The sequence below is a fragment of the Panthera uncia genome (assembly GCF_023721935.1).
Source record: "Panthera uncia isolate 11264 chromosome D3 unlocalized genomic scaffold, Puncia_PCG_1.0 HiC_scaffold_8, whole genome shotgun sequence".
Classification (NCBI taxonomy): domain Eukaryota; kingdom Metazoa; phylum Chordata; class Mammalia; order Carnivora; family Felidae; genus Panthera; species Panthera uncia.
This window is the reverse complement of record NW_026057586.1, coordinates 64,628,602-64,655,299: the sequence shown is the minus strand read 5'-3', so window position 1 is coordinate 64,655,299 and position 26,698 is coordinate 64,628,602. Positions and strand designations below refer to the sequence as shown.

The 26,698-nt window shown below is 56.2% G+C and overlaps 2 protein-coding genes across 3 annotated transcripts in view; one reads left to right on the top strand and one right to left on the bottom strand.

Annotated features, from left to right (window-relative positions):
- Nucleotides 1-10,818, top strand: part of GNB1L (G protein subunit beta 1 like) — a 68,968-nt gene extending 58,150 nt beyond the window's left edge. Inside the window, exons 7-8 of one of the 2 annotated variants that reach the window (XR_007455476.1) lie at nucleotides 896-1,970; nucleotides 2,965-10,818. Coding sequence is in view for 1 of the 2 variants with exons in the window: in XM_049620578.1 (XP_049476535.1) it covers nucleotides 896-1,213 (318 nt within the window). In the remaining variant the exon portion in view is untranslated. Of the gene's footprint in view, nucleotides 1-895 lie in introns of both variants that reach the window. The other variant, XM_049620578.1, reaches the window with a different exon arrangement.
- Nucleotides 10,819-20,470: 9,652 nt separating this feature from the next.
- On the bottom strand, nucleotides 20,471-26,697 carry TBX1 (T-box transcription factor 1; the record flags this gene model as incomplete). Its single annotated transcript, XM_049619572.1, has 7 exons — nucleotides 20,471-21,441; nucleotides 21,813-21,913; nucleotides 21,999-22,066; nucleotides 22,686-22,841; nucleotides 23,419-23,590; nucleotides 24,429-24,530; nucleotides 26,522-26,697. Coding segments are annotated over 7 exons (1,263 nt in total), but the record flags the coding sequence as incomplete, so codon positions are not given.
- Between the last annotated feature and the right edge of the window lies 1 nt (nucleotide 26,698).

Genomic DNA, 26,698 nt, shown 5'->3' with positions numbered 1-26,698 from the left:
GTCATTTCGTGTGTGGGGACAGAGATGCCAGATTGCCTTGCCATGCATAAGATAGTGCTGTATAACCACAAGTGGTCCTGTGACCACAAAGGCAGCTCCGGATCCCTACCTGTTGCAGGAGGCACGTGTCAAGGAGGGGTCATCACACAGCACTGACTGTGGGAGCGCTCAGCCCCCAGAGAGCAGTTGGCTTCCAATGGCTCAACACAGATAGAATGCGTCTGTGCAACTCCTTGTTTTGTTTTGCCTGCCCCCTTCTCAGAACCAGGCTAGGGACTAAGGTTTCAGCCATGGCCAGTGTGGCAGGCTCTGCAGGTGCTCCTGTGACCTGCACCTTCCTGTTGTCCCCCACTCCTCCTACCTGCACCCACTGGCTCCCCTTCTTGGGGCTCTTCAACCCCTCTTGCTGAAGATGGAGTTTGTTTCTTGTACTCCTCTTGCTTTGGGGTCGGTGTGAGGTTTCCCTAGAAGGGAGAAATGCAGACCTTATTCTTCTATCAAGCAGGAAATGCCTCTTGCATTTCATTAGAGTGCAGTGTATTTCTGTGATGAAGGACTCCAGGACCCAGCCCACTGAGGTCTTTCCTGAGGGCCTGATAGAAAGGGAAGCAGAGTAGCTCTGTGGGGCCTCAAGGGCTCTCTGAGGGAAGGGGCTGAAGTCTCCTTTCATAACCCAAGGGTTCAGCCAAGGGCAGTGGTCAGGCTGCTCCCCTCAGCAGGTCTGTGGCTAGCTCCTGGGAGGTAGGGGGTAAGTTTATAGGAACATGCAATCATCTTGGCAGCCTGCATTTCCCTCCTTGTTCCAGCTGCCAGACCGGGGATGTCCACAGGTGGGAGCCCCTGTGACAAGTCTAAAGCCACTTCATGGTTCTCTCTGCTGCTCTTGATCTTGTAGGTATGCAAAACTCATGAACTCACCAATCCCGGGATTGCTGATGTCAAGATCCGGCCAGACCGCAAGATCCTGGCCACTGCAGGCTGGGACCATCGTGTCCGTGTGTTTCACTGGCGGACAATGAAGCCACTGGCTGTACTGTCCTTCCACAGTGCTACTGTCCACTGTGTGGCCTTCGCTGCCAATGGCTTGCTTGCTGCAGGGTCCGGGGATCAGCGCATCAGCATCTGGTCACTCTACCCGATTAGCAGTGACTCATCCACTCCCTTGTCAGGACATGTGGAGGACACGGAGGAGGGAGCCCATGCCTTGGCCTGACCCAGGCATGTAGAAACCGTGCATCAGGACCCTTGAGGACAACCAGTCACAGTTATCTTCCTCCAGTTACGAGAGGTGTCCATTCCTTGGAGTTCTCATTTTCTTCACAAGGCTTGGGTTTCCTTTTTTTTTTTTTTTTAATTTTTTTAAAATGTCTTTATTTTTGAGAGAGAGAGAGAGAGGGAGACACAGAATCCAAAGCAGGCTCCAGGCTCTGAGCTGCCAGCACAGAACCAGACACAGGGCTTGAACCCACGAACCATGAGATCATAACTTGAGCCTAAGTCAGACGCTCAACCGACTGAGCCACCCAGACGCCCCGGCTTATGTTTCCTTTTGTGAAATACAGCCTCTGTCTGACAGTGACTGCAGTTTACAAAGAGTAACTGGGCCAGACACCTGGGCATCTGTGGTCCAGGTGAGAGGCCAACCTGGGGATACTATTTTATAATAAACTTCCAGTTGCAAACCTGCAGGTTCAAAGTACAAATTCTCCAAGGTGACACCCTGCTTCCCCCTTAGAGTTAGCTCTGAGAGCCATCCTTAGACTTTCCAATGGGCAGGACAGTTGACCCCTGCCCAAATGGGGGGTACCGAATGTGGTCCCCAGGTCCTGCTGACTCCATGTGGCTCCTTATACCCAAGGATGGCCAGGAGCTTCTGATGCACAGGGCTGAAGCCAGAACCAGTAGAAAGAAGTGACCAGACCCTTCAAGAGAACACGGCAGAAGCAGGGTGGCCACGGCTGATGGCAAAGGTAACTCTGGGCAGAGAGAGCTCATGGTTCAGGGCCAGGCCAAACGCAGGACCCATGGGAGGATGTGCCACCCCAAAGAGGGGAAGACCAAGGATGGCAAGGGCAGCTTCAGGGTGAAAAGCATAGCAGAATTAAGTATGGCTGACACAGCCATCAATGACACAGTCCCAGCCAGCGCCGTGCACTCAGGGCAACTGGGAATTAGCAGCCAAAGCAGGCAGTGCAGCCAGTCTCCTTCCATGCATGGCTGGGCCCAGCCGTCAAAGCTGGGCTATTGATTGGGAAGGAAGTTGGCCCTGGAAATTGGGATGGAGGTTGTGGGCAGGTAGGAAAGCTGGGGGCCTCAAACCCCTTTGTTGCACTGGCTGTTTTGCCAGAAAAGCCCCCTTTGGTCCCTGCCTGAAGAGGTCAGTCCTTCTTTACCTAAAGGACCTGGAAGGGCTTCCCCTGGGTCAGGGTCCATGTGGGATACTCGGGACCAGCTCCCCCACCTCACAGCTTGCCTTATAACTAAACTCCGGCCCCAGGAGGCCCCAAAGGGTGAGGTACAAAGTGTGGCCCGTGATGAAGTGGCAGTGCTCCAGAAGACCCTCATGCAGACAGAAATCTGGAGAACACGTGTGGGATCCAGGTGGCAGGAATATGAGACGCATGAGGCCAAATCCATTGAAACAGGGCTACTAACAGAGGGTCTGGACTCACTGCAGCCTGAGGAGTTAGAAAGGCCCCCAGGGTTTGGTTGCTTGGTTGAAACGTGGACCTCAAGGCAGGTTTGCTAAGTGCAGTTGAAATGCCAGAACCACCTCCGTGTACTGCAGAGGGAATGACCTGAGGGCTCAGGGGGATTGGGGTGCTCTAGGGCACTTATCACTGAGACCTGCTCACCCTCCACAAGAGGGGCTGGAGCATGTGCCTTTCCCCATGTCTTGGAGGCATACATCCACAAGGGGAGCCCAGCGTCCTTGAAGAGCTCTGTGGTCTCTCTTCTCTGCAGGTCAGTTGGAGCCACTGCCACAGAGCAAGGATCTCTAAATGCAGTGGAGTCCGTGGATCTCAGAGTGGCAAGGCCTAGTGGTGGCACTTCATGACCCAAGACATGGTAGGTGTGGTTGTGTGGTGGGCAGCGGGACCACTGCAGCCACCAGCAGCCAGACTCGCAGAGGTGCAGGTGTGGGCTGGTGGCCTTGGGGCCCTGGAAGTGGAGCTGATGGGAAGCCTACTCAAATCTGGCTTGGTCTGCTTGAGCAGAAGCGTTCTGGATCTAGCAGACAGATGTCTGACCCAGGCCACCAAAACAGAGGCACAGCCCCTCCATCACAGACCCAGGCCTTGTGAGGAAAGATCGCACTGTACTGCTGACCACGTATACTTCGGATCTTCTGCCCAGCCTCCCCAGTGACCTACGGCTACTCCCGAGGGGACAGCACACTGTCGGAGCTCACTGACAGCCCTGCCTGGGGACTGGCTTACCCACATGGGCCCTGTTGGACAGAGGTGCTGGAGAGTGTCCTCCGGCACCTTTGGGAGGGACCACGCTGGCCCCGGAGTGTCCTGTAGCCAGGTTACCAGATGTTGGGGGACCCATCTAGAGGGATTTCCACATCATGAATGTCCGAAGGAGAGACTGTTTAGGCTGCAGGCACTTGAACCTCACCAGACATGAGGGGAACTGCCGAGTGAGCCACATTCGGGGTGCTCCTCACAGGGAGGCTGTCAGGTCAGAGACCGTGGAGGGTGGCTGAGCCACAGCCCTGCCATGACTCCCACATACTAAGGACGTTCTAGAACAGCAGCCGTGGACTGCTCAGTGCTGCTGCTCACCTCCCTTCTCTTTCTCTCTGCAAGAGGCACCCATCTGCTGACATGACCACAGGCAGTGGGACACTGGGTTGTGGGTGGTCATTCTGAAAAATGAACCTTTGCTAATCCTGCCCACGGCCAGGCAGCCACAGGCTGATGCTAAACAGCAAAGGATTGTTGGATGAGTCTCGGAACGCACCTAGCCTCCTTGCTAAAGCAAAGCTGTGAACGCACAGAGTGGTGTCAACATCCCACCCTCACCAGCACTTTTGGGAATGGGCTGCGCTGCAGGCAGTTGCCGGGAGGGAGGGGCATGCCTGTACAGCAGGGGAAGGGAGAGGCGAGCCCCTTCAGTTACTCTGCATGCCCTTCAGGCAGCCCTGCCAGAACCCACTGCCATGGCTGGGAAGCCTGTGTGGGGGTGCCGTCCACCCTGCCTCAGCTCTGTTCCTGAGGCATTGGGCCTGGAACTGGTACAACCTCAAGAGTCTGTGAACCCAATGGCCAAGGAAATGGTGTCCCCGCCCCTTGTATATGCCTGTGTCATCAGCTCATCAGGAATCTTGGGGACTCTTGTCTCTTAGCAGAATCACCATATTTACAAAAACAGCCATGGAGGTGTGTGTTCCAGACAAAGGGACAGGGTAGTGCAAGTCAGCATGAGGTTTATTAAAGCCAGAGATACTTCCAGAATGTCTGAGGTGCGCTGTGTGTGTTGACTGCCTGTGTCTTGCCCCTGGAGATGGTAGAGAGGAGGTGTTGGCAGACGCAGACCCGGCGTCCATACCTGGCCCTCACCTTCCTGTTAAAGGCACCAGCAGAGGTGCATAGAGGATCACAGGCAACTGACCGTGCACTGGGCTCTGGGCTGTCCCACCAGGGTCACATGCTGGTGAGCAGTGTCCGGGGACGTCTTGTGGCCAAATCTCTACTTATGGGGGCCAAATTGGGCTGTGACAGCCCTGCAGGCCCTGTGTGTCTCATGGGGTCTTGTGGATAGGCAAGCATGTTCTGAGGCCGGCCAGGCTTTATGGATGTTATAGGGAAAGACTGGTGGCCAGGACTTTTGTCCATTCAGCTGAGCCACCAGGAACCGCAGTGGCACCAACTGTATTAGAAACGCTGGTGTCTGAACCAGCGTGGCTCTCCTCTCGGCCCACCATGGGGCCCAAAGCTTTGTACAACAGGATCTGAGGACGTTAGCAAATCACCACAGACCTGACCAGTCTCAGACTCCCCACAGCATCATCAGAAACAGGGGCCCCACTCTGACGCCCAGCCTGGAGAAGATGCTTCATGTTTGCAAAGTCCCAGATAGTCCTTGTCATGTCCTTCCTCAGACCTGACCTGGTGTCGGTGGCTGGCTGCGCCACGGGACCCAGGTGTGCAGGAGCACTGCTGTCTTCCAACAGCTGTGCGGCCCCCTTTCTGGAAGCACTTAAGCTGATCTCCCTGACCATCCCAGGGTGGGCTGCAGAGTGGGCACAGCGGCGTCCCTGCGGCTCTCCCACAATGACAGGCAGGTGCTCGATGAGGAGGAGCCTCTGTGTAGATCCACGGTTGTGCTTTACCAGAAGGATGTGTGCATTCTCATGGCCAGTCCCTTTGCTGTTAACTTAGGGACCTTAATGTTCTGGGAGTGGTTTCTTTTCCTTTGCATGGATGATCATAGCAGCTTTATTCATAATAGCCCCAAACTAGAAATACCCCAAATGTATTGACAGATGAAGGGACAGAGAAGCAAACTGTGGTGCATCACTACGTGCAGTCCTGCCAGCCATGAAGAGGAGCCTGGATGGACCCTGAGGAACTGGGCTTGGGTGGAAACTACAGTCTGCCAAGGTCCAGCCCATCCCCAGATCTCCCTCAGGCTGTGCAGGATGTCTGCATGAGGCACCCTGGGGTGACACCTCAAAAGGGCTGATCTGGGCATGGCCTCGGGCAGAGGCCCATAGGAGGTCTCTCACACCACGTGACAGAGTTTTCTCCACTTTCCATTTTACCACAGTACAAAAGGCCTGCTTTTCCTTAAATATGTTTCCACATGCCTCGTGTTGGCCAATAAAACCTGTCCTGGAAGTCCAGTTACCAATGGTGTTCCTCAACCTATTAAACAGACAAAAGAAAGAGCAGGGCTTGGGCTGGGCCTCCTGGCCTTCACCTCAGGCCATGTGGGAAGCCCTACTCCCTTCTGGTCACCTGCCTGCAGGCCAGTAGCAACCACATTTGCTGACAGGCCATGTCTGCGTGTCCACATGGTACCTTGGGGGCCAGGCCATGCCTGTGTTCCTTCATGTAAGTTGCTTTCATCAAGACCCTTCCCAGCCCACCAGCACCTCCGCACACCCAGCCACGTCTGTCCGTGGCATCTGGGTGGCTCTTCGAAATCATCCCTGTGATTTTCTCCCCATTTCCAAAGTGCCTTTCCTAGCCGAGCAACATTTTTCAGGACTTCCACTTAAGCACTGTTTCATTCAGAGGTCACTTTGATTTAGCACAGTCCACAGTGGCCCAACTGGTGATTCTGCATCACTGACATCGATGTTATCATCCAGAAAGATGAGGAAGGCCATGGCGCGGGTGCCCAGGGGACAGGAAATGCAGCCAGGCAGAGACCTGTGGTTCCCCAAGGGAATGTCACTAGACAAGCATCACTCATCATGTGTCCTCAGTCACCCTCACCCTCAGGAAGACCTTTTCCAGCCCAACCCAGCCACTGAGAGGGGCTCACTAGTGTCTCAAAGAAGTTTTCGTTAATACTCTCAGTGGAGAAGCTGCACACAATCAGAGAAAACTCATTTGGGAGAAGCTATAGACGTTTCTTGTGTGCAGCTCTGGTCAGTGTGTTTTTTTTTTTTTTTTTTAAGTTTTATTTATTTATTTTGAGAGAGACAGAGACGGCGCAAGTGGGAGAGAGGGAGAGAGAGAAAATCCCAAGCAGGCTCCGCAGCACTATCCGCACAGAGCCCAGCGCGGGGCTCGAGCTCATGAAACCGTGAGATCATGACCTGAGCCAAAACCAAGAGTCGGACGCTTAACCAGGCATCCCTCTGCTCAGTGTGTTCTGCTGTCCTGTCCTTCTTGGCACAGCTTCCATGGGTCAGGAGTGCGGGCACAGGATAGCCGGGGCTTCTGGTGGGAACCTCACAGACTGTAGTTAGGTATCAGTGGGACCGGGTCCTCTTCCAGCCCTCCTGGTTATTAGCAGAATCCACAGCTTTGTGCTAGATGACTGATGCCCAAGGCCTGAGGCTCCTTCACGGCCAGCAGGCGTGGCCTTGGGATATTCTGTGCTGTGACTTTCATGACCCAGGGTGTGATCTGAATGTTCTTTTGGGGAGTCCAAGCATCCCCTTGCCACCACCTCCAGGGCAGAGGGCGCCTCTGGAAGGCTGGGACTGCAGCAGGTCCCACCTCAAGGCCACCTGCCCTGAAAGGCAAGCAGCTGTGCCATTCTGGCCAGCCAGCTCAGGCAAGTGGGTGGCCCGGTATGTGCATCTGAACCCGCCTCAGGAACCTTCTGCAGATCCCCCTCCAGACCTCTGGTAACCCTGTAAGAGGGGTTCACAGCCATTCCCACCCAGCAGGTGGACAGCGCTTACCCAGCATCCACCACAGGCCAACTCCCTCTCGGACAAGCAGGAAGCTCACGGCAGACCTGGCAAGGACCACGGTCAGTCGTTGAGAATTCATCATCTTTTCCTGCGCTCCCTGAGTTTCATAGATGGGGTAACGTCAGACAGCCATGTGCTTTGGAAGTAGGCAAACCAGCCTCCACGCCTGGTCGGGGGCGGTGAACCCCAGAGAGCTGGACAAGGCACTCAGACACAGGATTACCCGAGGAAGGGCTTGCTGTGGCGCAGTGTCCAGGGAGACCTTGCTGCACTCGCTCGGCAGTCTGGCTTTGTGCTGACGTGCAGTGCGTGTCTTTACACTCCCAAGTGAGTGATTGATGTTCAATCAGGTGTTACCCACCTGTGTCTGTGCCAAGAAGCCACAGAACACCCTCTGCACAAAAGGACTATTTGCACAAAGGAAAAAACATTCCTTCAGGGGGTTCTTTAGAAACGCTTGATACTCAACTAGCTATAACTTCATGGGAAAGCCTGGTGTCAAAGACGAGCTGGCACAGACGAACACCTTAAAGCTGAGTGTGCCGTGCACCTGTGCTCCAGCGCAGGCGAACCGCTGCTCCCCACCATGCCCCACAGCTCCAGCCGCGCAGCCGCCCCGTGTCCAGCCCACTCCCCTCTCCTACGGCATCACCGCCCCCCGGTTTCACACGCGCCCTGCCTAGACTCAGCTTCCCCAGGCCAAGCTCACCAGCTTGTCTGGCACCTCCCTTAGGAGCCAGGCAGGAAGGAAGCACCTGGGCTGGACAGAGCTGAGCAAGATCCCGGGAGCCAGGAGACTGCTATTGAGTGGGGCAGACATACACCCAGCCCACCCGGAAACATGCCCACCACGTATAGGATTGTCAGTTCTACAAAGGAAGTTCTGAAACTGCGCTGAGGAAATCCATGCAGGAAAACATCTGAGTGGGAGACAGAGCCACAAACCATAGGAAGTAGGGTGTACCTGTATTGTGTGCTAAACTGAAACAGGTGCTCATGGCCTTTAAATGAAATGTTTTAAATGAAATATCCCTGCCAAGGGGGGAGTGCCTAGAGCCATTCCATGTGCACACCTGACACCCGACTTGGGCTCTCGGATCTTGGAGCAGGGTCAGGAAAGTACACCTTGTGTGTCATTGACAGACACCCTTGGGCAACAGCGTCTGGGACCTTGGCCCCACAAAGCCAAAAGTATTCATGTTTGCTGGCCCCCAAACATTCTTTAAAGAATAGCTGCTTCTGTGGCACAGGGCAGACGTGGGGAATCCTGCTACGGCCACAAGGCCCGGATGTGGTCAGAGGTGCCAAGAGCAGCACGAGAGGCCAAGGGGGGCTCCCACACAGGTCTGGGATGCATCAGGCATCAAGCAGACAGTCAATAGTCATCTGTTCAAACTGGTGAGATTGTGATAGGCCAAGAATTCTCACTGACACGAAAACAAGAAAAGTTAACGTGAAGTAGACCAGAAGAATATTGTAACAGTGAAGTAGGCCAAGTGTGTCTGAACACTGCTATGGTCTGAATGTCTGTGTCCCCCTCCAAGTTCCTAGGCTGAAACCAACCCTCCGGGTGATGGCAGCAGGAGGTGCTTAGGTCATAGGTGGAGCCTTTGTGAATGGGATTAGTGCCCAGAGAGCTCCCTCTGCCCTTCTGCCACTCAAGGACACAGGAAGTGGTCTCTCGCCACACTCTGGATCTGCCTTGATTGTGGACTTCTGGCCTCCAGAACTGTGAGAAATGAATTTCTGTTGTTTATAAGCCATAGCAGCCTGAACGGACTGAGAAAAAATGTTATATTTTTATTGTTTTTTTAAGATGTGGAATGTTAAGGGGTGCCTGGGTGACTCAGTCAGTTGAGTGTCCAACTTTGGCTCAGGTCATTATCTCACAGTTCGTGGATTTGAGCCCCCATCGGGCTATGTGCTAACAGCGCAGGGCCCGGAGCCTGCTTCGGATTCTGTGTCTCCCTCTGTCTCTGCCCCTCCCCAACTTGTGCGTGTGCACCCTCTCTCAAAAATAAATAAACATTAAAAAAAAAAAAAAAAAGATGTGGCATTAATAAACCAGCCCAAACTCAGCAGTGTCCAGCAGTCATCTGTACTCATGGAATCCAGGAGCCAGGAATTTGGGAAGGGCTCGGCAGGGCAGTAGAGACCAGAGAGGACTGGGCACAGAGGACACTGTCGATGTGAACGCTTCTGCATGGCCTCTCAGCCTGGCAGTCTCAGGGGAGCCAGGCTTCTTACATGGGGCCTCCAAGAGCTCATCCAGCAGACCAAGGAGCCTTCTTTGCCCAGCCCTGGTATCAGAAAAGGGACACAAGACCCCACCTCATGAGGGAAGAAAGCCAAAATGTCTTCATCCTTTACAAAATGAGGCTTGTCCTTGTTTCTCTTTGGGTAGCAAGAAAGAGTGAGCACAGACAACTGAGACCCGAGGACTAGGGGGAAGGAGCCCGGGACAGGACCTGGGCCCCCTACCATCACCAGGTGGGAGCACCGAGCCATGCATAGGGAGCACCCCTCACTCCACCCTGCAGGGTGTGATGAACTGCTCATGAAGAAGGTTACCCATCCCAAAACACCAGGCTAGATCTCCAAATAAATGGACAGCAGATCTGGACCTCCCGTCCACATGAAACCAAAGAATCCTTCATCTCAGGGAGAGAAGCTAAGGGTCAGAAGCTGAAAATAAATATGAAGGGCGGGGCTGTCATTAAGAGTTCCTCAACCTGCGGAGAGGTTTTGTTACAGGGTAGGCCAGACTCACTCAGTGACAGCACTGGGCCTTCCTGTGGCACCCAGCCTGGAGCCAAACAGCCCGCTGACCCAGTGGGTAGTCTGAGCCCTGGGGTTGCTGAGAACACACCTAAGGAAGAATAATAAGCAATCCAAAGAGAAACTAGGGGCGCTTGTGTGGCTCAGTCGGTTAAGCGGCCGTCTTCGGCTCAGGTCATGATCTCACAGTCCGTGAGTTCGAGCCCCGCGTCGGGCTCTGTGCTGACAGCTCAGAGCCTGGAGCCTGCTTCAGATTCTGTGTCTCCCTCTCTTTCTGACCCTCCCTCATTCATGCTCTTTCTCTCTCTGTCTCAAAAATAAATAAACATTAAAAAAAATTTTTTAGAAAAACACAAAGAGAAACTAAACATAGTTCAGTGCTTTTAGCACAAGCTTTTGTGAATCTCATATGGTGTGTGTATCTTTCGTAAGATGTTAAGACATTTTCAGATCTATATGTTAGGCTTGTCACTTTTGTTAAATATTTACAAGTGTTTTTGATGCATTTGCAACCAATGTATAAATGTCGGGGAAATTTTATTCTGTTATATCTGTATACCTGACATGTTTTAATATATCACCCAAGTTAGGGTGTACTACAGTGAGAATTCTTTATTACACAACATACAGTTTATAAATCTTGAGAATTTATCGAACCATTGATATTTTTTTCTATTTTGGAAATCTCAAACAAAGGCCACGATGAAGGAAACACAGCAAACCCCAGGAAGCCAGCACCTGGCTTCAACGTTAAACTGAGACCTTGCTGGTGGCCACTGGGCCTGTAGTGTCGAAGCAGGCACTTGGCACCTCCTAATCTCCTGATCCCATCAGATGGGAGTGGACAAAGTTCTGCATGAAACACATGACCTTCTCCTTGTAGACGAGACAGACATCGGGTATCTGATGTGCAGACGGGTGGGGGGATTCTTGGGATTCTGCCCAAGTCCGCAGCCATGGGGGTGAAGCCCACAGCAGCACACGCATTTCCTACCCATAACATGCGAACTCAACGTCCCCCTTCCCTCATTGGAGAAGTAAAAGAACGAGATTAGATTTGCTAATCAGGAAGAACAAATCCTACAGCCATTCCCCACACACCGCTCAGCTCAGTTATAGGGGGAAAGAGGGAGGAGACTGGAGAGGGGGTGAGAGGGGAAAGAACAAACCCCAGAATGGGCTCAAAATGGAAGAAAGGGGCAAGGAAGGGACAGCAGGTTCTCATGTCAGAGGAGAACTTACATTCAGTAACATTCACTCTCTGTTGAAGATGGTTGTGTTGAACTGTAACAAAAGTTCCACTCCCTCCCTGCCTCAGTAATACCCTCCTGCCCCTTTGCTGGCCCCCACCACAGCCCTCGCACCCATGGGTCTGCTCTCTCACCCTGTAGCCTCGCCTCTTTCAGAATGAGTATAGACGGAATCCTACAGTGTGGTGGCTCCCTTCTGGTCACCCGCAATTCTGTGTTTGGGGTCTAATGGCTGTCCCCCCAAGAAACGGTTCCTTTCTCCCAGAGTGACCCTCACGCCTGGGGGACCGGGCTCCTGAGCATGGCAGGCAACTGGACTTACCCCTGAGGTGGTCTGTCTTTGTGGAGCCTGTCCTGAGCCCCTCAGCCCTGCCCCATAGAGTCGACTGGCCACCCCCATCCCCCCCAGAGGACCTGGCCAGCATGGTGGCCTCCATCTGTCCCTCCCTGTGGGAACATGGGAGCTCTTAGAGCAGAAACTGCATCTCAACATATGCTGTGTGGCACCCACTTTGACATGTGAAAGTGTGAACATGTGACTCCGCTCCCCACCTCACACCACACCGTTGCCTCCCCTGAAAGAGAGAGGGCTGGTGGGGCTGGGCTCTCCCAGAGCTAAATGGCCTTGCCCGCCCTCCTGAAGACTTGAGATCCCTAACTGAAGCTATGGACCCCCACAAACAAAATGAGACAATGTCCCTGTGAGAGAGACACAAGAGCTAGCTGGACTGGCCAGGGCACAGGCACTTGGGAGAGGCATCTCCCAGGGGTCCTAAACCCCACACCCGGGGCTGTCACCAGCTCCCCCAGGGTGTAGGACCCACCACTCTGGGGGATGAACTGCCTGCCTCATGGGTGAGTCTGGGTCCCTGGGCACCAGTGAGGCTTATGGAGAGAGCCTGGGGTGGACTCGGCCTGGGGAGGTAGCATCAAGAGAGTGGCTCCCAGTAGGAGGGATACTCACTCGTCTGACTGCCGTCCAGCTAATTGCCAGGCAGGATGCGGGGCTCAAACTACTTGCGGCTGTGGCTGTTAGCTGGTCCAGACTCTGTGACATCTGGGCCCAATCATTCTGTGTTGGGGCCTTCCTGTGCACCACAGGGTGCTGAACAGCATGCCTGGCATCCACCCACCCAGTATGGCCATCAAAAGTGTCTCCAGACATTGCCGAATGCCCCTACAGGATGAAATTTCCACATTAAAAACCACTTTAGAGACAGGTTAGGACTTGGTCAATCCAAGGTGAACAGAGTGGCTTTTGTAGATTATGGATAATCCAGGGTTTCTTTAATTGTTAAACACATGTAAATATACATTAAAAAATATAAATTTGGGACACCTGTCAGTTAAGTGTCCGACTTCAGCTCAGGTCATGATCTCATGGTTCATGGGTTCAAGCCCCTCGTGGGGCTCTGTGCTGACAGCTTGGAACCTGGAGCCTGCTTCAGATCCTGTGTCTCCCTCTCTCTGCCCATCCCCTTCTCATGCTCTTTCTCTCTGTCTCTCAAAAATAAACAGTAAAAAAAATTTTTTTTAATATAAATATGCCATTTTAACCATTTCATGTGTACAGTTCAGTGGCATTAAGTATATTCATGTTGTGCAGCCACCCCACCATCCACCTCCAGAAGTTTGTCATCTGCCCAAACTGCAGCTCTCTCCCCATCAGACGCTAACTCTTCATTCTCTCCTCCCCCAGCCCCTTGCACCCCCCCTCCCCACACACACCAATACTTTCTGTTTCCATAGATCTGACTCAGGGACCTCATTTATGTGGGTTCATACAGTATTTGTCCTTTTGTGTCTGGTTTATTTCACTGAGCATAATGTCCTCAAGGTTCATTCACTTTGTAGTACAGGTCACTATTTCCTTTTTATGACCCAATAATGTCCCACTGTATGGCCATCCCACATGTTTATCCATTTATCGGTCCATCGTTTATCCATTGATTAGTTGATGATACTATGTTTGCTTCTACCTCTTGGCTACTGTGACTGATACTGCTGTGGACATGGGTGTACAAGTACCTGCGTAAGCCCCTGCTTCACTTCCTTGGGACACAGACCCAGAGTGGGAATGTCAGGTCCTATGGTAGTTCTCAGTTTAACTTTTCGAGGGATCTCCATCCTGTTTTCTCCAGAGGCTGCAGCATTTTACTTTCCCACCAGCAGCGCACAAGGGTTCCAATTTCTCCACATCTTTACCAACCCTTGTTATTTTCTGTGTGTGTGTGTGTGTGTGTGTGTCCTTATGGGCACAAAGTGGTCTCTCTCTGTGGTTTAATCCAAATTTTTAATTCATCATAAATTATTTCCCAGGTGTATGTGTAATAGGATCTCTGTCTTCCGGAAACTTAAATCTCACTGGGATGAGACACCTGCATGGGAAGTAGCTGGAAACTGGAGGGAAACCCAGTGGCAGTGTGCAGGGGGGTGGGGGGTGGGGGAGCAGGGGGCGGTCTTTGAGGAGCCAAATGGCCTCATCAGCACACAGCAGGCACCTCAGCCCCCTCGTGTGTCCTGGTCCACACAGGACTGAAACCAGTCCTCTTCCTGGTGGAGTCCTCTCCCACCAGCAGCTCACCTGTTCAAGGAGCAGGACTGGTAAGTAGCAGGGAAATGACAGTGGCAAGTGAAGAGGCCAGCGGCAGCTGCGGCTCTGGGGACAGTCCTGCAATAGCTTCTGGGAGTCCAGGTCTCCAGAAGAGGGTGCCTGCTGACTGTTGCCTTGGGCCCTGCCTCTAACGGACCCTCCTGGCTGTCCACCCAAAGGGGAGGAGGGCTTGATCATCGGTGCCGAGAGGGTGAGACATGACCAAAAACACCAAGGACTACAAGGGCCCGCTATAGAAGCCTCCATGGGGCGCTGGGGAAAATGAGGCCCACTGCCCCTCGCTGCCCAGCAGAGCTGCCCAGTCCTTCTCAGTGGAGATGACAGCAGGCACGCTTGGGGTCCAGTGGCCTCTCTTCAGCTCCGCCTGTGGGGATGGTGACTTTGCCTCAAAAGCCCAGAGTGCCTGATCCCTCACAGAGCCAGGCTGCTGGGTGACAGGTGTGTGGGGAATGTGTGTATATGAGTGTCCACCTCCGCGATCAGCTGGCAGCTGGCAGCTCCCTGCAGCCCACTCCCCACCTTAGCCAAGATGCCCTCGGGCCAGGTGTATAGCCTGACAGCTCCTGGTCTCTGCAGTTCTGTGCCCTGTAGTTTCTTCCAGGAGAAGGGCCAAGCTGGCCAGCGGCATCTTAATTAAACTGCTTGTTTTTCTCAGTCTTTTTAAGACTTTGCTTACCGTTATCAAAAGACGGATTCTTTGCATGGAAGTTGCTGCTTCCTTATTTTGTTGCTGCCTGTCACCACACACACGCGCTCCTGGTCCCCACTGCCACGTTGGAAGAGCTGACCTACTAGTGCCCTTTGTAGATGAATGGCAGAGGACACACTGCAGCCAGCCTTCCTGCAGCTCTGAGCCCCACCTGCAGACCATGCAGGAGCCGGCCAGGCGGGGCAGCCTTAGCAGACACAGGGAAGGGCCTGTGTCCCAGCCAGTGACTCAAGCCTACCTTACCATGAGGGAGGACTCGGAGAGGGCAGCCCTGCAGTGAAGAGCCTACCGTGTCCTCCAGCGCATGTACTGCCCGACGGGAAAAGATCCAAGCTGCAGCCACATGCAGCCAAACAGCCGTGGGGAGCCCACGAACTATGGCCTCTTCCTTAACTTGGCCTCCATCAGCCCTGGCTGCCATTACCACCTTCACTGTGTGATGAGGTCACAAAAGAAGCCATCCTGTGGAAGAATCTAGAAAACATGTTCTGAGATGAAAGGTAGGTTCAGAGATGGGGACACAGATGGAGTGAGGAGGAAGTTAAGAAGACAGGTGTGTGCAGGAGTGGGCGCGGGGCCATCCATCCTGGAAGGCCAGGGCCACTGTGGGAAGGGCTCAGAGACTGGAGCCCCAGGAGCCCAGTCTCCCAGGGTGGGGCTTTGCTGTCTTCCCGGTGACCTGAGATGCAGTACCCAGAGCTGCTCCAGGCCCTGGCCCCGCAAGTCATAAGTATGTGGCTGAAAGAATGTCCCTCAAGTCCAGGCCCCCAGCAACCGTAAGGCCCACCAGAAGTTCTTCTGATCAGACTGTGACCCCCTTAGACTGAAAACTTCAGCATCTCCGAAGTCAGGACGTGTTTCAGTCTAAGGCGGTCACAGTGTGATCGGAAGGCCTTCTCCTTGGCGGTGTGAGCAAGAGTGGTGGGCCTAGACCCTCACGTGTCCCCAGCACAGGTCTCCGCAGCAAGAGCTGGGCCGGCCTTCTCTGTGAGCGGAGGGGGAAGACACGGGTGGCGGCCGCTGGAAGCGGAGGATTAAGTACTTACTTTATGCAATTGAAAGCTGATAGATAAAGGATGTCAGCAATGCCATTCCTCTTTATAATTAAGAAGATAACTTAATTACTGCTATTAAAACCTAAGCTTCTCCCCCATGTGGGCTGCTTTTCATAAAATACCTTTGGTTCTGCTCTTCCCCACACACAGACCTGGCAGCAGTTAAACAGCGGCGCCGAGACTCCAAAGGTTCATCTTGTGAACCCATCTGGTTTGAAGTAGTACGACAAGCAGGGAAGGGAATTGAATCAAAGGCAAGATTTGTGTGTTTTTTCAATACAGAAAATGTGTGGGGTAGACCAGGAAACAGTCCCATCCTCCGCTCCCAGGGCCGGATGCCACCACCCGGCTGTGGGGCCATGTCCCCTGGCCTGCTCCCCGGCTGTGCCCATGTCACAATACAGAGGTGGCCTTGGGGGTGAGGGAGGCTGATAGGGAGGCATATGGGAATTGGGTTTGTGCAGAGGCAACAGATGTGCCCAAATAGATGCCCGGTCCTGCCCCCCCGGCACCTGTGAAACTGCACAGCCTCACTGGAACCCACACGGAGGAGGAGAGGACGGTCCCCACTGCTCACATGGACCTCCACCATTCATATCACTCCCACAGGGCAAGGGTCAGCACCCAGCAGTAAGGGGAAACTGAGGCACAGAGGCTGCAGAACCTGGCAGGTGTGCTCTCCCTTACACCCAGCTCCAGGTTGGGCCACTGGAATCATTCCTTTGGCCCAGGAAGAAGCTCCTTGGGCCCCTGCCCTCCCTCTGTCTGCCTGCACGTGGCTCCCCTGGCTCTGCCGGCGCTGCCCCTGGCAGCTGTGGCCCCGTGGAATTCTCTAGTGCTCAGGCGCTTTGATCCGCAGCACACCTGGAGATCAGTGCCTCACATTCACCCAACTGTCACCACACAGGTCCCACACACTCTTCGGACGTCCCCCAGCCAGAGGGAAGGGGTGGCTGAAGCCCCACAACCAGGCTTCCTCTGCCTCTGCAACTCCAGGCTTGAGGTGCCACCGAACACACTCCCCTCATCCATGCCACAACCTCAGTGTTCTGCCTCCGCACCCCAAATGCTTCCCTGTGTAACCAGCCCCTTCAGGTTATTTGTCATCAGAGACCTGTGTCCACATCTGCCTGTGCCCTATGACTCACCCGACACGCTTGTTTGGGCACTTTCTTTTTGTCCCCATAAAGGCATGTGGTGTTGGCCAGCTTTACTTAGTGGTAGTACTGGGGGAGGGTCCCATTCCAGAACATCCCTGCACCAGCCATGAGCCTGTGGATAAGACCCCATGGGCTGTGGGGTTGTTAGAGTGCTTGTGAGGAGGTGGCAACCATAGGGCTTGCCAAGGTGCCTGACACTTGGTAAGTCCTGTAAAAATGCCAGTCGTTTGTATTGGGGTATCCCACACACATTTCAGCCTTCCTAGGAATCTGGAAGGTTTATGTCAAAGACAGAGGCTCCAGCGCTGGAGGAAAGCAGGACAGCAGGTCCTACCTATGGCTCTGGTCTGGTCTTCCTCCTCTATTTTTTATTTTATTATTTTATTTTATTTTATTTTATTTTATTTTATTTTTATTTTATCTATTTATTATAGGCAGAGAGAGAGAGAAGTGGGGAAAAGAAGGGCAGAGGGAGGGGGAAAGAGAGAGACAGAGAGACAGAGAGAGAGAATCCCAAGCAGGCTCTACATTCAGAGTAGAGCCCAATGCGGACCATGACCTGAGCTGAAATCAAGAGTCAGACGCCCAACCAACTGAGCCACCCAGCGCCCCTGGTCTTTCTCCTCTAAAAACAGTGAGCTGGGCTGCTGGGGGTGTCATCCCACCACACCCCAGGGTCTTTGGGTCCTCTAGACCCCTTATGTGGGACCCAAAGGAGTGCAGAAGGCAGTGGACAGGCCCCACCCCTCCTCTACTTAGTCAGGAGTTCACCTGTTTCATCCATTGCACATCCATTGTTTTTTGAGGGTTGAGGAGTCTGGGGTCCCTGGACCAGATTTCTGAGGTCCCTTCTAATCCAAGTTCTTCTCATCCTGAGTTGGCAGCTGTACACCTGGAGACAAGTGAAGGGAGCAGAACGGAACCTCTGGGCCAATTGGTGAACCTAGAGGAAGACACTGAGGCACGAGCCCATGAGGAAGCAGATCAGATGGGACCCGAGACCCACACAGTGCAGCACGGCAGCTCACGGAAGGGGCAGGCCAGGTGTGCTCACAGAGGAGCCCAAAGCGAGGGACACAGAAGCTGCCAGGACAGTAGCTTCACAGGGAAGTCAGGGACTGTCTGGGGTAGCTGCCCATGGGAGTGTCAGCCCCACACGGCAGTCAGAGGTGACAACATTGGCAGCGCTCGCCAGGCATTTGTTCCAGGAATGAGTGACCAAGAGGGGCTCTGAAATGCGCAGCCCCCAGCAGAAGCTGTGTGACCGGAGCCACCCTTCCCTCGCCCTCTTCCCAGGATGGAAGATGGGTGACGGCCACCTACACTACAGTGTTGCATGGCCTACATACTGTAGGACCGCCTGGAGGAACAGCCCTCCCCCCCCACCCCCCGCGCAGTGCTGGACATCACAGCACCCATCATCCTAAAACAACCGAGTGCCCTTCACAGGAGACTGGACACTGGTGAGCAGTAAGAACTGACAGGTGGGCAGCAGTGTGGGCCATCCCTGCCACACCAGGGAGCACCCGGTGCCCTGCTGCATGATCCCATTTATGAGAAGTTCTTAAGGCAGGCAAACTCATCTATGGGGGCAGAGGGCAGAAAACCTTGCCTGGGGGGCTATTCCCCAGCACAGGGCAGCCCTCATCTGCAGCATCCAGCGAGCTGACCTGCAGCACATGTGCTGCCCAGCACTCAGAATGCAGCCAGTGAGGAACCAAATGTTTAATCTTATTCTATTTTTGTTCATTAACATGTAAGTGGCCCACTATGGCTGGCAGCCACCGTGTCGGACAGTGGTGCAGCTTTCTGTCTTGAGTAGGTGATGGTCATGGGAGGGGGTCCACATGCAGGAGGCTGGCCGGCTGCACCAGAGGCCCATATGCTCAGCTTCAACCTCTCATCTGCAGGCCGCACCATCATTGGTTCAGAGGGAAGCTTCTTCTCATTTTAGCTTTAAATGAAACCAAAGTGGAGATCTCTCCAACTGTGGTTCTCACCCCCTGCCCCTCACCATGGCCTGAGTGTTTGAAAGTGTGCAGAGAGACCAGCTCTGCTGGGCATAGCCCAACACTCCTGCAGGCCTCCCAGGACAAGAAGGGATGCAGGGCACATTTGTGGCACTAACATGAAACAGGCTGCATGAGTGGGGAGCCCAGTGGTGCATGCGGCTCACCCAGAGGGAGGTCTGCAGCAGGTGGCAGCAGGGCGTCCATCAGGGATGGGTGTCCAGAGCTGCCCTTAGGAGTTCCTGAAGCTGCATCCACAGAGCCCATTCAATCATATGCTGCGTCTTCACACCCTGGCACTAGATGACCTTTGAAGCTTTGGGGGACCCTGGCTCCAGAGCTCATTCCTCAGCAACCTTGGTTACCCTTTGTAGACCTGCCTCATGGAAACACTTTCTACCGTCCAATTGCTAACACTTCAGTCACTTCACATCATCAGATGGGTGAACACATCCTGGAAGAAACCATCCAGTCTAGGATGGACACTGGGAAATGACTGGCTGTGCTGGGGAGAGGTGGCACCAGGTTGCAGCAATTGCCACAAACGTACTCAGACAGACACAGAAGGGGGATAAAACCTCAGCCACTTGCATTTCCCGTCCATCATGTGTCCAAGTTAGCAGCCTTGACGTTGACCGGTTGTCAGCTTTTCCTGCCTAGACTCAGGAAGGGAGGGATCAAAGGGTTCCTCTGGCCCCATCCCTGGTGTTGAGTTAATGGGGAGAGGTCCATCACCACCTGGCCTGGGGAAAATGCTTCACAGACAGGTTTCAAGATGACTCATGACCACTGTCATTGTACCCCCTGTCCAGGTCACTCCGTGGGGACATTCACAGGGAACAAAGTCAATAAACAGGGGAAAACGCAGGCCTGGGCTAGGTCCAGCCAGGGGAAATGCTAGAACAGCAGAACTGCCTGTTTTTGTCTTTCTGCTATCAGAGTCAGAGCTTCTCCCTTTCCCAGCCCCCAACTGGCAGTGTCCTGTCCTGATCGTTATTTCCAGCTTCCGTGGAAAAGCACCCAGTACAGGCATTGGTCCTGAAAACAGGCAAGGAGTGCCTGCCTAAATCCTAGAGGAGAGACATCTGCCTGCCAGAGTTAAGTAAAAAGACCCTATGTACACCTGGGACTGGGGCGGAGCCCCGGTACCTTCAGCCTGGGGGCGGGTGGGATGAAGCTTCGAGGTGGCAGTGGGGGCGGGGAACTGGCTGGCAGAGCCGGGAGGAGACCCTGGGAGCGAACCGGGTTGGGGCCACAGCAGAGGGGGCGGGGAGAGGACGGAGAGGGGCGTGGCCGAGAAGAGGCTCTGGAAACCAGCCCGGAGAAAGCGCTCGCAGGGCACTGTAGGGACACAGTGGGGACTGTGGGGACTGGAGCTGTGGGGCCTGGAGCATCGGCCCGTGGGGACTGCAGCTGGGGAGACCCCGAAGTCCCCGTATCGACCGGACTCTCTCCCCCCCGACATCCCCGTGCGATCTAACTGGACGCAAATAAATGGACACGCAGGCAGCTTCCAAAAGAGGCGAAACCTTTATCAAGTCGGCGCCGGCGCGGTATCTACAGTATCTACAAATATCTACACGTATCTACACCGCCTGCAGACGGGCTCTCGGATCGTCTACACTGCAACTGCCGGCCGGGCCGGGGAGGGGGGGGGGGCGACACGGTCTCGCGGAGAACAATAAATATCACTTCCTTCCGCCGCTGACCGGGCGCTTTGGCACTGGCGGGCGCGGACCCCGTGGCCCTCGGGGCTGGGGAGGGACCCGCGGTGGCTCCCGGAACTGGGGAACCATATACTTCGACAGCTGTCAGGGCTGGAAGGTGGAGGACCCCGATGGCTTCGAGGCTGGGGAAGGGGAGACCCGCACTGGCCCCCGGGGCTTGGGGGAACGTGTTCTTGGAAGGCCCTTGGGGCTGGGTGGACGGGAACCCCGACGGCCCTCAGGGCTGTGCGGGGACCCCGGGCGGGGAGCGGCCAGCGGGCGCCCGCATTATCTGGGGCAGTAGTCGTAGGAGCCGGGCGGCGCGGCCCCGGCCGACGAGTACATGTTGGCGGCGGCAGCGGCAGCGGCGGCGGCGGCAGCGGCAGCGGCGGCGGCTGGGCTCACGGCGGGGTGGTGGTGGTGCGGGTGCGCGTGCGTGTGCGGGTGGTAGCCGTGGCCGCGCAGGCCCGGCAGCGGGTAGGGCGCCGGCCGGCTCTTGGGCCCGAGGTAATGGTCGTAGGCGGCGGCCGGGTACTTATACGGGTGGTGGTGCAGCGGCTCCGACGCGCCTGGCGCCTCTAGGCGCAGCTCCGGGTGCGGAGGGCTGGGCCGGCCTCCGGGTGCGCCGGGCAGCGGGACGAGACCGCCCGCGCCACCGGCCCCGGGCAGCGCTGGGCTCAGCACCCGTGCCAGCAGCTGAGGCGGGTGCGCCGGGTCCCCGAGCATGGCCGGTCCACCCGCGTCGCGCTCGAATTCTCGCCGAGCCTCGGCCGCCTCTGCGGGGAGGGCCGAGGGGTAAGCGCGGCGGGTCGGGACGGCAGAGGGGACCCGCGAGCGCTCCAACGGTCCTGGCGGGAAGGGGGCACAAGCCCGCGCTCGGACCCTCTCGGCCCCTTCTCGCCGAACCTGCCGGAGACCCGGAGCCTCCCCAGGGGCCCGCGCCCCTCCGCGGGCGGCAGGCGGGGCGGGCGGGGCGCAGCCGTCGGGCCGGGCGGGCGAGTGCGCGCTTGCCCGCCGCCACCGCCGTTGTGCAACCGGCGCGAAGGCCGCGAGCGCCCCTGGGGCGCAGGCGAGGCCAGCCTCGGCCGCCTGCCCGGGGCGGAGCGCGCGCAGGGCCGCGGCCCCGATTCCACGACCCGGGCCCTACCTTTCTCTGACCCGTTGGGCTGTGTGGGGGAGGCCACCGGGTTCCGCGAGCGAGCGAAGGCGCTCATAAGCGGCAGCGCGCCGGGCCGGTGGTTTCGGGGCCTGCGGAAGGGAAGAAGGGCAGCGGGTCAGGGGGGCACCCCGCCAGTCTCCTGAACTGTAGCCATCACTTCTACAGGACACTCACCAGTCCTCCGGGTCGCAGTCTCGAAAGCCTTTGGCGAAAGGGTTGCTGGCTATCTTGAGCTGCGTGATCTGAGGAGGGGGGGGTTGGGGAGTGGGCATTGAGCAAGTGGCCAGAGCTCCTGCGCTGGGGCCTGGAGCACCAGGGTAGCCTAAGGTTAGAAGGGGCTCCCCCAATAAGAGCCCTTTTACTCTTCCGGGACAATAACCCTCCCACATTTACTCTCCCTTGATGAGAGTTGTGCCTTTCTGCTGCCAAAGGGGGAGCTTCCTTTCTCGCTAAGGATCCCCTTTGTGGCCCCAAGTGATTGAGATGGAGACCCAGTGCCCCTGCCAGGGATGGGAATGTAGTCACCTCCACCGCCCACCCTGCAGTGGGGGGTGGGAGGGGATGCCCTAGGAATTTGGGTAAACCGTGGATCAGGCCCCTGATGGGGAGTTTCCGGAATGGTTTGGAAAACAAACTTTCAGGCCGCACTGACAGTTGCCGCTGGAAAGGTCAACCTGATAGGAGTCTGGGCTGGCCTGCAGCAGAGGGGAGGAGGCTGCTTGAGGCCTTTGAGGGTGGGACTCCATCGGCCGTTGTGTTCCACCAGGACCCGCAGTCTTTGGGTCCAAACCTCTTTCCCTCAGGCAGCAATTGGAAATTGCAACCCAGAAGTATTGAATTTGCATCCCCAGGGTCTCTCACCCGATGGTTCTGGTAAGCAGTGACCGCAGTGAAGCGAGTCTCCTCAAACACAAAGGTCTTAAAGTTCTCCTCAGCATATTTCTCACTATCTTTGCGTGGGTCCACATAGACAACATGGAAGCGGGGCTGGTATCTGTGCATGGAGTTGAGAATAATCTGGAAGACAAGGTGGCAAGTTTGGAACTAGGAAATGGGAGAAGGTCCAGATAAGCAGTGAATTTCCCAGAGAACTTGGACGAAACCCTTAATTCCTGAAATGAGGTCCAGCCATGGGGCTTAAGCGGAGACTGCAGTCAACTGGGACCACCAGGAAAGATACCCCAAATGGCAAAAGATCAGAGTTTGGATTCTCTTCCCATAGGTCCTTCAGAACTACTTCAGGCCTACAGCGGGCAGTGGTAGGCGGCTGCAGGCCAGAGCTCAGCCCAGCAGGAAAGCGGCATCAGCCGCCTGGATCCTACAAAGCCTCCTGCGGCTACCCCCACACACCATCCTTTCCAGTTAAAAAAAAAAAAAAAAAGACTCCAGCAAAAGATCAGGAATAGAGGGAGGGAAACAAGGTGACAGCCTCTCCCAGGCCTGAGAGCCACCAGGCCCTGAGCCCCTGACCGGTGGGGCCCCCTCTCCTCAGCCTGGCCCTCATTCACAGCCCAAGCTCGGCCTCTGGCTCTGGTCAACAGGGACTCCAAAGGGCCTGCCCAGGGTAGCCTGGGGAGGTGGGAGGATTGCTCACATGGCCGTTGTCGTCCAGCAGGTTGTTGGTCAGCTTGAGCTTGTCGAAGGACACAATTTGCTTCATCCACTGTGCACCCTTGGCAGGCGAGTCAGGGTGGTAGTGTACACGGCCTGGTGTGGCAGGGTCCGCTTTCCCGGCTACTAGCCAGGAGGAGCTGTGGAAGGCATACCTGGGGCAACACCAGAACAGGGGTCATGCCACGTAGGGTGAACAGAGAGGGCCTTGCCCAGTGAACCCCCAAAGTGCCTCTCATGAGTTTTCCTATCATTGGTGAACTCAAGCCTTCAGCTACCACACAGACTGGGAGCTTTTCCAAGGGGAATTGTGAAAAAAACAAAACTCCCCCCAGTCCCAATACACAAGACAGAAGGAAGCCGGGCACCAAGGGAGGAGGCTGGGCTCCGGGCGCCACAATTCGCTGCACGCGGGTCTGCCTGCTCCGGGCCTCCCCACCGCCGCCTCCGGTGTCGCCTGCGCGGCGGGAGCCCGGATTTGGCTGCGCCGGCGGCCTCAGGCGCAGGGCGGACCACGCTCTCTTTATTAATTGCTGTTAATTGTCCAGGCAGCTGAGGCCCGCCCAGCATAATCTCTCCCGGCCACCCCACCTTTCCTGCTCGGCTCCGGGGCCCAGCGTTCCCGGGGGATGGGGGAAGGGGACAAGGTGCCCACGCTCACCTCGTGGGAGAAGGAGACATGAAGAAAAGGCAGGGGCTGTGTGCGAGGGGCCTGCCTGCCTCAGGCAAGCTGGCCCAGGGACGTGGAAGCTGTCTCGGGTCTAGAGCTGGTGGAGGGGCCCAGCCTGTGTGACTCCCTCTGGGGGTGGGGTGTGTGGGTCTGGGGTCTGACCGGGTTGGGGAGGGAGCAGGTCATGGGGGACAGTGGGGTTGGCGGCGCAGGTGCCTGGGACTCCCTGGCACTAATGTCCTTGTGGGCTGCCCTCCGAGGCATCACCAAGCAGGGACCAGCCACTTCCCAGGGCACCCTCCCTGATCCTGCTGGGCGCTCACCGGTAGCGCTTGTCGTCCACTGGAACGAAGTCCATGAGGAGCATGTAGTCGGCCATGGGGTCCATGCCAAAGAGCTTCACTTGAAATGTGGGGAACATGCGCCTGGGGGCGGCGAGGCCTCCGGTCACCTCAGGTGGGGGAGGGCAGGGCTGCCCCACCTTGACCAACCCAGGACAGGCGGCTTCCTGCCGGCGGCTGCATTCATCGGCCTGGCCCCTCCAACTCCTCTCCTCTCAGTCAGCTACTCTAACCCAACTAGGCCCCTGCCCAGCCAAGGGCAAGTAGAAGGGCAGAGTAGCCCCCTGCTCCCTTTTTCAAAACCCCAAAATGGCTCACTAAACACTACAGCTAAGCCTCCACCCCCCAACATTGGTCTATGGCGTCTGCCACATTTGCCTGCGTAGAGCCAGCCTAGCATTTGCTAATTCTCGGCTGACCAGTCCAAAGCTAGCCTCAGCCAGCAGCACCGGATCAGTAAGACTCCCAAGATGCGGTTCCAGACATTCTCAGCCCTCCACAGAGCTTCCCCCAGCTCCATCTAAGCAACCGATGTAAACTCCCGGCTCGAACAAAATGAAACCTGGCACTCTTATGTGGTTCCCAAGAGTCCCAGTTGCCCTTTCGGCTGGGTCTATGGGGCTGCTCCCCAATCCTTCCAGTGAGGCTGAGGCCTCAGAGCCCACAGACCCAATTTTTAGGCTCTGTCTCCAGCCCATTGCTGGAGTCCCCCCATCTTCCTCAGGGATATAAGTCCCCCTCCCCCCCCACCACTGTTGCCCCCCGGACGGGATGCAGCTACTCTGGGAGAACTTGGCTTATTCTCTCATGTCCCCTAACTCTCCCCTCCCCCAGACTCCGACTCTATGACCCATCCAGACTCTTAAAAGGACATTCTGCAGCTCCTGGATGGGCCGCCAGCGTGGGCCGGCCCTGTACTGAGAGCACAGCAGTGCCAACCACTGGGGCTCCGGAGGACAGCATGAGGCTTGGCTCCCACCTGCCCTTCCTACGGCTTTGCCTCATAGGCAACTCCCTGCAGGCAGTGGGCAAAACACAGATGCCATGGAGCCAGCCCTCCTGGTCAGACCTGCCACCCCCACTTTTGCAGGCTGGTGGGTGCTGCAGAATGCTGGCTTCTGGGCTGAAGCCTGGCCACCGCCAACACCCTTGCTGCACTGGACTGGGCCAGAGGCTGGGGCACCGTCCTCAGGGGACAGTAAGGAGAGCCTGGAGAAGACCTACAGAGCTGAGGCTGAGCACAGGCCCCAGGATCCCCAGGGAGGACAGCCGGGGCAGGGAAACAGAAACCGCGAGAAGGCTCTGCAAACAGGCCTTGAGTTCCCCTTGGCTGTGTGGACGCAGAGCTGGTGTCTCCGTGTGTACATTAGACACAGCCCGGCACCCTCCTTTGTCTGCTGGTCAAATCGGTTGCATCGCAAAACTTGTTCCCCTTCTCTCTGGGCCCTTAAAACAAATACAGGCCAATTGGAAGGCAGCAGCCCCAGCAGCAACGCCAGGCCCCACAATCACCCGAAATTTAGGCCGGAGAAAACTGGGTAGCAACCTTCACGGAAGAGAGCAACTGTTTTTAAGGGTCTTAACTTTCTCCAAAAAAATTTCCAGACAATTGTCTAGCTACCCCTCTTTACCTAACCCGTATAGAGTGAACTGGGTAACTAAAGACGTGAATTTCCTTTTAGGTGGGATCCACTGGGAGCTGGCTGGCTGGCAAGGCCGCTCAGGGGTGGCTGCCTAACCCCTAGCCCCGTGTGTTCCGAGCCAGCCCAGGCTTCCGGCCGCGGGTGCCTTGGGGCTGCGGAAGGGGCAAGCCGGTCCGCCGGGCTTCTCTCCACCAGCCTTCCAAGGCTGCCCGCGCCGTCCCCTCCGGCCCCGCTCGGCGCACCAGGCGGCTGTCGCCGGAGCCGGGACCGCAGAGAGCGAAGAGCCGGCTCGCGCCTAGAGGGGCCCGCAGGTGGCGGGGCCGCGCCCCCACCCCGCTTCTCGACTCCACTCGTGTGGATCGGACCGAGACGCGCTGCCCGAGACCCGCGCCACGTGGGGAGGGTCGCGGGCAGGGAGGGGGGCACCCTGACCTGCCGGCCTTGGTGACGATCATCTCGGTGCCCAGCTGATTGAACTCGTCCCACAGCGCCTTCATCTCCAGCTGCACGCTCACGCTGGCCACCTTCGCGTTCTTCTTCACCGGCGCCTTGGCGGCGGCCGCGCAGCTGGCCCCGGGGCCCTCGGGCTCGGCGGCGGCGCTGGTGGCG